General features: G+C 32.1%; 1 protein-coding gene across 1 annotated transcript; it reads right to left on the bottom strand.

Moving 5' to 3' along the window:
* Positions 1 to 754: 754 nt before the first annotated feature.
* On the bottom strand, positions 755 to 2293 carry LOC133806836 (uncharacterized). The gene is made up of 3 exons (XM_062244923.1): positions 1744 to 2293; positions 1419 to 1491; positions 755 to 1118 (listed from the first exon to the last, which is right to left on the bottom strand). The coding sequence occupies exons 1-3, from the start codon at positions 2291 to 2293 to the stop codon at positions 755 to 757; spliced, it is 987 nt and encodes a 328-aa protein (XP_062100907.1).
* Positions 2294 to 12718: the final 10425 nt, after the last annotated feature.

Raw genomic sequence — 12718 nt, 5'->3', positions numbered from 1 at the left:
TGTTTCACAAATTTCTACACTTGAGAATCATTAATTGACCCAAAGACTATGTCATCGACATATATTTGAGCAATCATAATCATTTTCAACCTTTTTGATGAAAATAGTTTTCTCTACTCCCCCTCTCTTGTACCTTCTTGAGACCAAAAATTGGGTCAATCTTTCATACCAAGCTCGAGGAGCATGTTTCAACCCATACAAGGCATTTTACAACTTAAAGAAATGATTAGGAAGGTGAGGATCCTTGAATCCTTTAGGTTGCTCAACATAGGCCCCTTCATTCAAAACCCCATTTAAAAAAAGTAGATTTAACATCCATTTGGTACAATTTAAAACCAATGATACAAGAAATCGCTAACAACAATCTTATGGATTCAAGTATTGCAACAAGAGCAAAGGTCTCATCAAAATCAATACATTCAATTTGAGTGTACCCCTGTGCAACAAGCCTAGCTTTATTCCTTAATATGGTGCCAAATTCATCAGTTTTGTTTTTAAAGATCCATTTGGTACCAATAACATTTGCATGACTTGGTCTAGGGACAATAATCCATACCTCATTTCTTGTTAATTGCTCTAGCTCCTCTTGCATAACACTAATCCATGATTCATCATTCAAAGCTTCCTTCACGTTCTTGGCTCAAACGTAGAAGTGAAGCAAAAAATTGACTAAAATTAACATATACCTTCTTATCGTGACCATGCTTTCTTCAAGATTCCCCAAAATAAGTCCAGAGGGGTGATTCTTCTTGACTCAGGTCGAAGGTTCTCTTTGAACTGAGTCAGAGATAATGATTGGTGTCTCCTTCTCTGATTGTCTAGAAGTTGTTGCAACAGATTCCGTTTCTGTCAGAACATTTTCGGATGTTGTAGCCACACAATGGCCTTCCGTTGAATTTGTCTTTTCTGTTTGATGTTGAGCATCAAGGAATCTATCAATTTCTTCCTCACAAGAATACTTAGAGAAATCCTTCAGATCATCAACAACCACGTCAGCAGATTCCATAACATATTGGGTTCTCATGTTATAAACACGATAAGCCTTACTATTATTCAAGTAACCAAGAAAAACCCCTAGATCGCTTTTGGCATCAAACTTGCCAAGATTTTCACGATCTCTAAGAACATAGGAAAGGCATCCAAAAACATGGAAATAATTAACATTGGGTATTTTACCTTTCCAGATCTCATAAGGAGTTTTATTTGTACATGGTTGCAGGAAAATACGATTAATTGTTTAACAGGCAGTGGTAATTGCCTCAGCCAAAAATTTATTTGAGAGTATTTTGTTGTTTAGCATAACTTTAACCATTTTCTGCAAATTACGGTTTTTCTATTCCACTACTCCATTTTGTTCTGGGGTTTTGGGAGCAGAAAATTCATGCAAAATTCCAAAATATTTACAATATTCATCATACACAGAATTTTTAAACTCCTTACCATGATCACTTCGAGTTCTTATAATTTTCCCAATGTTACAGTCTTTTTCAACTGTAAGTCTCGTACATAGAGTTTTAAAAGACTCAAATTTTTATGATTTTTCTCTTATAAAGTCAACCCATGTAAATCTAGAAAAATCATCCACACATACAAAAATGTATCTTTTACCATTAATATTTTCTACCACTATTAGAGCCATGAGATCCATATGAAACAATTCCAACACTTTCTAAGTATTAATATCACATAAAGATTTGTGGGAACTTTTCAATTGTTTTGCCAATTGACATGATTCACACTTACCAGCAGATTCTTTATCCAGTTTAAGTATTCCACGTATGAGAAATTTATCGACAATGCTTTTCCAAAATTTTAAATTTATGTGACCAAGTTTTTCATGCCACAAATTTGTGTTATTAACACTAGGTGATGATGCATGACATGTGAATTTTTGCATGAGTGGATAACAATTATCTAAACAACCAGAACCTTTTAGAATAATGTCACCATTTTGATTTACAACATTACACTCATCGTGTGAAAAATTAACTACAAATCTTTGGTCATAAATTTGGCCTATGTAAATCAAGTTAGCTTTCATCCCATCAACAAGGAGAACTTTTTTCACTTTTGGTAACCCATCAACGTTTAGGGTACCTTTTTCTAGAATGTTCCCCGTCATCCCATCTCCAAAAGTTACTACACCACATTTCAAGGATGTGAAATTGGTGAGTATGCTGGCATTACCTGTCATATGCCTAGAGCAGCCACTATCAAAGTACCATGAACTAGAAGCATGCAATTTATGACAAGTAAAAGCACGAAACAAACAGAATGATTTTTCTGGACCCATATTTTTTTTTATTTTGGATTATTTTTGGTCAAGAATTGATTCATGTTACCAAAGTGTTTAATATAATTCTTTTTTTAACAAATCCAATAATGAAAACACTTTGGCTTGGTATGGCCTTTCATACCACAGAAATGACAAACTAGTACAAATTGTCGAGCTTTTTACTTCAAAGAAATTTTGCTCAGTTGTAGTTCTGTTGTAATAGATGCCAACTTTGCTTCCTCCGAAGAACCACTTGTTCTTGCAAAATGGTTAGTTGTAATGACAGAAGGACAGTTCACAAATTTTACAACAATTGTTTTTCTACAGGATCAGATCCTTTAGATCCTAATCCCCTGAAATCACCAACTCTTTTTCCTGCAGAAGAACATCATCCAAAACTCCAAATTTTGGATTAAGCAATTTGACACCTTTTCTCATATGATCAATTTCTTTGCTCAAAATATTAATTTTAACATCTTTGGAAGCCATAATCAACTCAAGCTCTATAATTTTTTCGAAAGATTTCTTGTTATTATTAGCCATTAGTAAATTCTCAGAGCAAACTTTCAGCTATTGACCATGCATTTTTTTTGTAAGATTCTCTCAATGACACCTCATCTAAGTCAGATTCATCAGAGTTGATGTTAGAATTTTCACTATTTTGAACAAAATTATTAAAACATACCGTGTTCTTGGTATCAAGTGAAGAGAAAACCATACCGTTGTGAACAGACGTTAAGGAAACATTGTTGTCTTCCTCATCACACTGTTCAGAGCCTTGATCACTCCAAGTAGTTGCAGTGGATTTCTTTTTCTTTAAGGTATTGGAACACTTGAATTGAATGTGTCCATACCCTTCACATTCCTTGCACTGAATACCCTTCTTGTTAGATTCAAAGGGTTTATAAAATGGCCTTTTTATTTCCCAATTTTGAGCATGGCCTTTTTGTTTCCCAAATTTTTCATGTATTTTTGGAAATTATTCATTAATAAGGCCATCTCATCATCCTCACTATCCGAACTTTCCTTATTCTCCTTAGAAGATTTCATGGCAATAGATTTTTCCTTGATTTATTCTATTTTACCTTTCTATCAGATTTGTTGGTTTATCTCAAAGGTTCGAAGTGAACCCATTAATTCTTCTACCTTTATTTTGTTCAAATATTTTGCTTCCTCAATTGCAGTGAGTTTAGTCTGAAACCTGTCAGGAATAACTATAATGATTTTTCGAACTAACACACTTTCTTCTAGTTTTTCACCAAGAACAAAATATTCGTTAGCAATATCGCACAATTTTGCATAAAATTCGATGAGGGTTTCATTTTCATTCATTTTCAAATTTTGTTGTAAGCATAACAAGCCTAGAGCGCTTGACATAAGTAGTTCCTTCAAACTGAGTTTGAAGAATTCACCAAGCCTCTTTGGCGGAAACACATGAATAGATTAATTTAATGTGACCCTCACCAACACCATTAAAAATAGCATGCAAGACTTTATTATTGTAACTGGACAATTTATCTTCAGCATCTGTCCATTCTAGTTCAGATTTTACCTTAGTGATATCATCACTTTCTGCGGGAGGAGTCCAACCAGTTAAGATTGATCTCGAGGCCTTAGCTTCTTGAGACATGATGAATGCTCTCATTCTAACTTTCCAATAAAGATAATTGGTTGAAATGCCTAACAACTTGAACTCCCTTCAATGATCAAAAAGTGCTTGCTTCCTCCCGAAGCAAGGCTTGAAGAGGTCTCCTCCCAAAGACCTTAAGAGTTGTGCTTAAAATACAATCTATACCCAAACATGAGTGTGGTATAGACACACCAAAAAAACTAAACACTCAGTTTATTACAAGATCACATGAACAAGGTGATCTTGTATAAAGACAAGAAACTCTCACAAATATTACAATTCACTCAAAACATTACACCAAAGAGTTCACTTTTTCTCAAAGCCCTAGTAGTCTATTTATAGAGACCATTTTGTGTTCAGAAGGGCTGATGAAGAATCCATAATAAAAGTAAGAATATTTGATGATATTTTTTATTGATGAAGATTTGCCAATTAATTGACTCTGTTTTGGCACTCACGTAAACCGCGAGGACAACTTAAACCTGAGTCAGATCATAATTTTTTAAATATATAAAATAAGAAATTACCTCTCCAATATTTTATTTCGTGCAGTCAACCATCCTTGTAGAGTACGAAAATTAACACAGGAAAATCCAGAAATGAATTCATCTAAGGCACTAATATTTTCCTCATAAAACCAAGATAAACATTCCTTTTTTAAACATATTGTGAATATAAATATAAATATGGGATATTTGCAAATCCCACCAAATAATCCAAGATATTTAACGTGAAAATCACAATAAAAATGAATTTAAATAAGCTTTTAAATAAAAAAGATATTTCCATTAATTTGCCAATTTAGGATTTTACAAAAATCTTACTTTTTTGTTTTTTTAATACAAAATCAAAAGTATTTTTCAAGCGTTACCTTTTTTTAATATTGGAAAATAAAAATGTGTTTGGTAACTATGTTTGTGTCTTTTGTTTTTGAAAATAATAAAAAAAATAGAAATACGTTTCGTAACTTTTATTTCGAAATTTAAAAGTAAAATTGAAAAAGGAAAATAAGAATAGCATTTACAAAATAATTTTGAAATTTTGAGTAAGGTATTAAATAATATGAGAAATGTAATAAGAGTAAGAAAGTTGAGAAATAAAGAGACATGAGAGAAAAATGGAGAAAAGAGAAGAAAACTAGAAAAGATTAAGTGGGGGAAAGAAAGTAAGGAGTAAGAGAGTGCACAAAAAGTAAGTTAGAAGAGATAAAGCATGATGCAAAAGAAAGTGAAGTGGGAGAATGATGAAAAAGAAAGTAAAGAGAGAAAATGATGAGAGAGAAAGTGAAGTGAGAAAGTGATGAGAAAGAAAGTGAGGTGAGAAAGCGAAGAGATAGAATGTGATGAAAGGTAACATTAATTATGAAAAAGTAGTGACAAAACATGGTTAGTCTATGATTAAAAAATTATTTAAATAACTTTTTAAAATTATTTCAAGGTCCAGTAAAGACTTACATCCACTTAGTGAATATTATTGCTGAATTTTTCCTTTACCACTAAGATCAAATGAGCTTAAGTCAAATGAATTTTTTAAGATTATTGGGGGATTGATTACAAAGAGTAAATGCTCTTGAGTACAAGTAGATCTCTCTCGTGAGTATGTTCTCTAACTTATTTATGGTTGTGCCTTCTAGTATTTATAGTAGAAGGGGTAGACGGAGTTGATGTGACAACGTTTTGCCTAAATCGGCAAAATCCATTGGGATATGTCTATCATTTGCAGTAATGTCTTTTGCGCATGCTTCATATTGAGTGTCCTCTACATTGGAAACTTTACTACTTTGAGAAATCTAGTCAACACATTTCTACCACGTCACCGAGTTAGAAATGGGTATAACAGTATATATATATATATTAATACGGGTTCACTTTTAATGGTGATTGACTTTTTTCCCCATGGATGGGTTGTCAATTATTAGCCATTAGATTAAGATCCAATGGTCCATATTTAAAGATATTAATTAATGTTATCTTTGACTTTTTCAAACTTAGTAATGGGCTACCTGCTGACATGGCGGTCACTTTTTAATTTAATTAAAAAATCATTATTTAAGATTCATTCCAAGATTCCATATCTCCATTCCTTCTTCATTCATTCTCCATTCCTTTCATTCCTTGTTCATTCCATGTTCTTTCTAGATTCATTCCTTATGCATTAATAACTCATATCTTCCCAACTACAATTAGTTGGCTAATTAATGATGCATATTTCGAAATTTATATATATTATATATATTTTTATACAAAATTTACTCATCTTAAAAAACTTGTTTATTGAAGAAGCTCCAATTTTTGAAAGTGTTTTCAAGTAAGATTTCTAAGTCATTTTCAAAAATCACTAGAAGACTTTCTATTTTTTTCAAAAAAATTCAAACTTTTTTTTTGTTATGTGGGATTTGAAATTTACATAGATGAGTCAATCTTATTTCTCTTGAAAAACTTGTTTAGTGAAAACCAATAAAAATTATTTTTTTGAAAGTGTTTGATGAAAAAGCTCTAGATTTTTCATAGCGTTCCTTGTAAGATTTTCAATCGTTTTTGTGCTTTCCTTATTTTTACAAACAAATTATCATCTATTTCTCAAATTTCATATTTCGAAATTCACTAATAGAGCTTTTTTTTTTTTTTTAAAAATTCAACTTAGTTTTATTTGTCATGTAGGATTTGAAATTAAAAAAAATGACTAAATCTTATTTCTCTTGAAAACTTGTTTAGTAAAATCTCACAAGAACAATTTTTAAAAAAAATGTTTGATGAAAAAGCTCTAGATTTTTCATAATGTTTCTTGCAAGATTTTCAATCATTTTTGTGCTTTCTTTATTTTTACAAACAATTTATCATCTATTTCCCCAATTTCATATTTCAAAATTCACTACTAGATATTTTTTTTTTTAAAAAAATATTCCAACTTAGTTTTATTTGTCATTTTGGATTTGAAATTCCAAAAAATGATTAAATTTTATTTCTCTTGAAAAACTTGTTTAGTAAAATCTCACAAGAACAATTTTTAAAAAAAAAATGTTTGATGAAAAAGCTCTATATTTTGCATAGTATTTCTTGCAAGATTTTCAATCATTTTTGTGCTTTCTTTATTTTTACAAACAATTTATCATCTATTTCTCCAATTTCATATTTCGAAATTCACTACTAGATCTTTATTATTTTTTTTTTTAAAAATTCCAACCTAGTTTTATTTGTCATGTAGGATTTGAAATTCAAAAAAATATTTATTTCTCTTGAAAAACTTGTTTAGTAAAATCTCACAAGAACAATTTTTTAAAAAAAATGTTTGATGAAAAAGCTCTAGATTTTTCATAGTGTTTCTTGCAAGATTTTCAATCATTTTTGTGATTTCTTTATTTTTACAAACAAATTATCATTTTTTTCTCCCATTGTAAAATTCGAAATTATTCAAACTTCTTAGATATCAACTATTAGGGTTATACATTTACATTGAAGGTTATAGGGTTTTAAAAATTTCCAATTTTTAATTTTTTTTTAAAACATTATTATTACAAATTATTTTGTAGTTCATTTTTCTTCAATAAACTAAAAATGTGAGGAATTTTAAAGTTTTGAAATTTTCATCATGTAAATTTTTCGAACATAGTATTATTTTTCAAAAATATTTCTTACAGAGTGATAATCTTCATCAATTTTTTTGTATAGAAATTCATGATGGAATCAGAAATGGAATGGAGGACAGTAATTGAACATGAGTTGAAAGAGTTGAGAGATGAACTACATTCTATTAAACTGGATTTACAAGCCAAGGATAAAATTTCATGTAGATACGAGAAGAAAAAAAATTGACATGTGAATCCATTAGCGAAAAAACCTCACCATCACTATTTCTAAAAAGACATGTTATTAGCCAAGATGATGTTATGTTCTTTGAACATTTTAAACTCGGTAATACTTTAAGACCGAAAGATAGGGAAGTGTTAGAATATATTTTCTCAAACTATGATCAATTGTAAATTTTTCTATCTTAATGTATATATTTTTTGTCAGTTTTTCAATATATTTTAATGTATATTATTGTATCTATCATAGGGAAATTATAGTTGAAAGTGAGTTTAGTTTTCTTCGACGGTCCGACTTCCGTTATCTTGGACCTAAAACAGAGTTGGAGATTGAGGTAATTCATTTGTATATATTAATAATTTTAGCATGACTATTATAATTTTTTTTTGGTAAATGTAGATTGTTACTATGGTTTCTTCATTCTTGATCGAGGATGAGAGGTTGAAGATGGGTAAAGAGCGTAAGAATTGGTATCTTCCTGCTCGAAATATGGTGAGTTTTTTGTTGTTGTTCTTTTTTGTCAAAACATATTCCATGTTTGTGAAGTTAATTTTTTTTTTAAAATTATTGCAATAGAAATACTTACTACTCGACTCCTACTCCAATTTACCACTACATCAAATTTGGAGGAAAATGCTTTACTACGAAAGATTTATGGGCTCCCTCGAACATTGCAATGAAATATAATTCTAATGATTTATGTTGAATATAATTTTAAGCATCTATTTATTATGTAATTTCTAACAACAATTATACTTGTAGATTTATATTCCTATGTTGCTTGTAAGACACTTCATTCTTGCACGAGTGATAATGAAAGAAAAAAAAAGTAGAAGTTTGGGACACACTTGCTGATGAAAAGAATCCTATATTACAGTCATCTAAGATTGTTGATATTGTAAGTTTTTATTGGATGAATATATTATTTTTTTTTATAAATTTTAAATTTATAAATTCTGATGTTAGAGTGCAAATGCAGCTACACAATCTAGATTTGTTCTTGGAGAATCAGATCAAAAGGAAACCTGGTAGTTTCAACTTTGCTAGTTTTGGTATAGTTCGTGGTACAAATGTCCCTAGACAACAAAATTTGTACGATTGTGGAATCTTTGTCATATTATTTATGATTAATAGTTGTAAGCTAGACTCGCGGTCTTTTGTGGTAAGTAGATTTCATACTAAGTTTTTTTTTTTTTAATTTTGTTCTTATCATACTATACTTGAGTATTTTTTTTTCACTATTGTAGTTTGACTCTAATAAAGAAAGGTGTCACATAGCTTCGTGGATTGCATGCTCAAATTTCAACAAGAATAGAGCAAAATTATTGAAAGATGTTCGAGAGTTCATTTCAAGCAGAGGAATATAGTACTAGGGATAATGATCTGTGCCCTAAGTTTGTTATTCTCAATCAAGTTGTGTAAAAGAAAGAAATTTGTATTATTATTTATCAATTTTGAGAAATTAGAAGATGATCAATAATTGGGAGAATTTGAATAGTTTATTTTCTGAATTAATTATATATTAACAATATTAAAACACACTTTAAATTTTATCATTTTCACAATCAGCGTTATTGTTTATTGAAAGTTTCAAATGGTTTTTGTAGACATTAATATCATATTTATTAAATAAAAATAATTTTGTATATGTTAATTTCAAATTTAATGATTAATATATCAACCAATAAGAATTTTGAGCATGATGTTAGGGAATTGGAATGGATTTATAGAGACATGCATTTAATAAAATTAGTTGGCATGATCTTATTGTACACGTTTTTTTTATGAGAAATGATTAATAACTCAACCAATCATATATACAGCATGATATTAGGGTATTGAAATGGATTTATGAAAACATGCATTTAATGTAATTAGGTGGCATTTTCTAAATTAATTGCTCACATTTTTTAAGAGAAATTTAATAAACTATATATATTTTTTACACAAACTAACTCAACCAAACTTTTTTATCTATAAAAAAAATTAAATATATTTCAAAATTGTGTTTTAAATTTAAATTAAAAATCAATGCATAGTAAATAAACTAGTTAATAACAACTTAACCATTTAGAATTTAGGGAATAATTATGCATAATCAACCTAACAAATAACAAAATTATTGTGTTATTTTAGAGAATTGAAATATGTTCATGTTATGTTTTGAGAAGTGTAACTAATTAGAAATTTGAGCATGATTTAGGGATATGGAATAGTCCATTAATTGCTATATTTTCCGTAACTATTACCCATCTTATTTATTAATTTAACCAAAAAAATTCAGGTATTGGTCAAAATGGAATTTAGTTTTTGTTTTTTTTTAAAAAAAAATTAGATATTTTAAATGTCATAATTTCGAAATTATGTGGTTTTTAACACTATTTATAAAATCATTTTATCTTATATACACTGTTATCATTTGTAGGCAAACGTAAACTTTTTTTTTTTAGGTAGAGTTTGAAATCATTTTATCATTTTAAGAATGTGTCCATTTACTCAATATTATGATGACTTAGGAGAGAAAGAAGTTAAAGAGATTGTGTTGCTTGCTACACATTTGATCGATAGTCTTGGAGTGAGTTTTGGATCCAACAATCGCGAAGCATTATTTGAGAAAATGAAGAAACTATCGAAGAGGAACAAACAAAAGTTGATGAGCACTTGAAAAATATGGATGCGCTATTGAGAATGATGGAAAAGTTGAAGAGAGCGTAAGGAAATTGTTTGTTTGTCTATCTACTATTGTACTTTGTAGATTTTTATTTTTATTTTTATTCCCAGTATTTCTGCATCCCTGGTCATAAATACTGACCGATCTAGTGTTTCCCGAGCCTTCACTGACATGGCTCGTCGCGCGGTTGTTTCGAGATGGGTTCCTTGCTGGTTGCCTCGTCTCAATAGTATGAAACCAAGACATTTGGCTTCCCAAGGGTTGGGTACCTCTATGCCCCTTAGCAGTCTCTCCATTCCCATGTGTTTGCCCAGCTCACCTTTCCCTATCACCCCGAGTCGATTGCGTGTTTTTCCGAGTTGGTGAGGGATACCTTATCGGCGATGGTTGGTGCCTTATGGGTGATGGTGGCTGCCATCCATTACGAGGCCTAGAAGGTCTCGAGTTTGCTCGAAGGAACATTCTATATGTTACCAGGATTTTGGGTCCGAGCCTCCGTCGGGGCTCAGTTATTCCCTATCTTGGTCGGTGCCTCCGCAGTTGAGTTGGCAGGAGCTCCAGCCCGGATACTTCTCTGGGGCCTTGATGGAGCAGGCTGTTTTGCTGGTGGTGGAGTTTGCTCTATTCTCCGGGTGGCAACATTTTTGCACGATCGCCCACGAGGCCTGCATGGTGGAACATGAATGTCTCGTGGAGGCAGAGCTTGGGCCTCTAGCGGAGGCGGGGCCTGAGCCGCCTGGGCCTCGGCAGCCAGTCTGGCCAGCTCCTCATTACGTTTCTTGACTTCTGCCAACTGCTTTCACAGTTGACGATTTTTGAGCTCCACTATTGGGACATATCGTTCTGGATTATAATACACGTCCTCATCGTCCCTGGGGGCTGGTTGTCCCCGAGAGTCGGATGACCCACTCCTCTCATCAGGGTCCGAATTCACCATAGGCTGTTTTCCAGGGCATCGGGGGTAGTTAGCTTCATCTAAAATTTCCTCCTCTGGAACGTTGGGATCATTCGCTGCCATTGTTGATTCAGGGAGGATTTTTTACTAGACTCACACAACTACTGCTTAATTCTCTCAATGAAAGCACCAATCTTTTGACGCCGTTTTTCGTCAACTTAAACAGTAGAGCAATTAAGCAAATGGAAAATGGAACGAATGAATTTAAAGAGGAAGATAAGAAGGTTTTTACGTGGTTCAACAGTTAATTCTGCCTAGTCCACGAGTCTATGTTATTAAGACTTGGAGTTTTCTGGAAATTCTTCAAAGATGAATCACCCAGAGCTTTCTCCCAAGAAATCAAAAATCAGAATTCGATCCTTTACAAGTGGTGATTCCTTCTCTATTTATAGGGAAGGTTACAGAGTTCATTCCCACATATTTCGGGAAGATATTCTGTATATCAATTGAAATAATGATATTAAATGCAATATCTCCTATATACATGGAAACGTCCCATGAAAATCGGGAACGGATAACAGATTAAATGATATCTCTTAAATTAGGGGATTAAGTAATAATAAACACGTTCACACGTAATGGGATATTTCACATGTATTATCCAATTTTCGAGATCGCCCATTAGCATTGACTCTGTCGAGACCAAGAGTCATTCACGAGCTTGCCACTCCAACTTTGTACTATGCTCGGGGAATGTGGATGCCAACAAAGCTACTACATCCGAGCTTGTACTTCTCGAGTTCAATCTATCCGCCTGAAGGCAATTGGCAAAAAATATGTTTAAATGTCATGCCGTGCGAGCTCAAAACATATTCGAGGTTACACATCTTCGAGCTTTTGAGGTCGGCAATTACAGCAGAGTGGTCTGACTGAAGGATCAAATGACGACCATGCATACTTCGAGCTTACACCCATCGAGCCCAGCTTTCAGGATCAAGACTCCTTATCTTGAAATCTTGGTATAACATTTTGCCCCCTCAAAAGTATTAGTTCGAATCTCATCAGTAGGAAACTTTTGTACTACCCTTTTGGGAAACTGTGCCATCCTCTGTACTCAAGTGTGGACACGCGTCAGGTGGATATTGGAAGATCAGAATACGTGAGTGTGTTTTCACGACACCACGTCCTTTCAGTTTTTAGCTTTTGCTGCCATTGTGACATTTGCACCTGACCGTTGGATCGGATACCAAATCCAACCAAAGGCCTAGATTAGCTCGACCTTTGACCTTCTCTTAGGACATATATATATACATAATAGTCATCCCCTTCATATTCATTCTTACTTCAAGTTTCAGAAAAAGAAAAAGCCAGAGCCAATAACCTTCTTTTCTTTTTCCTTTTCTTTTTGCATGTTCTCTAAACCCAAAAGACAAAACATGCT

This window comes from Humulus lupulus, chromosome X (assembly GCF_963169125.1).
Source record: "Humulus lupulus chromosome X, drHumLupu1.1, whole genome shotgun sequence".
Classification (NCBI taxonomy): Eukaryota; Viridiplantae; Streptophyta; class Magnoliopsida; order Rosales; family Cannabaceae; genus Humulus; species Humulus lupulus.
The sequence above is the reverse complement of the archived record's forward strand: the minus strand, read 5'-3'. Positions and strand labels throughout refer to the sequence as shown.

Excerpts from the sequence above, each read along its gene's own strand:
- LOC133806836 (XM_062244923.1), bottom strand. The coding sequence starts at position 2,293 with ATGGGTCCAGAAAAATCATTCTGTTTGTTTCGTGCTTTTACTTGTCAT. Across the intron at positions 1,492-1,743 it reads ACTGGATAAAGAATCTGCTG|TTGAAAAAGACTGTAACATT; the intron begins GTAAGTGTGAAT and ends CGAGACTTACAG. Across the intron at positions 1,119-1,418 it reads AAGGAGTTTAAAAATTCTGT|AGATCGTGAAAATCTTGGCA; the intron begins GTATGATGAATA and ends CTATGTTCTTAG.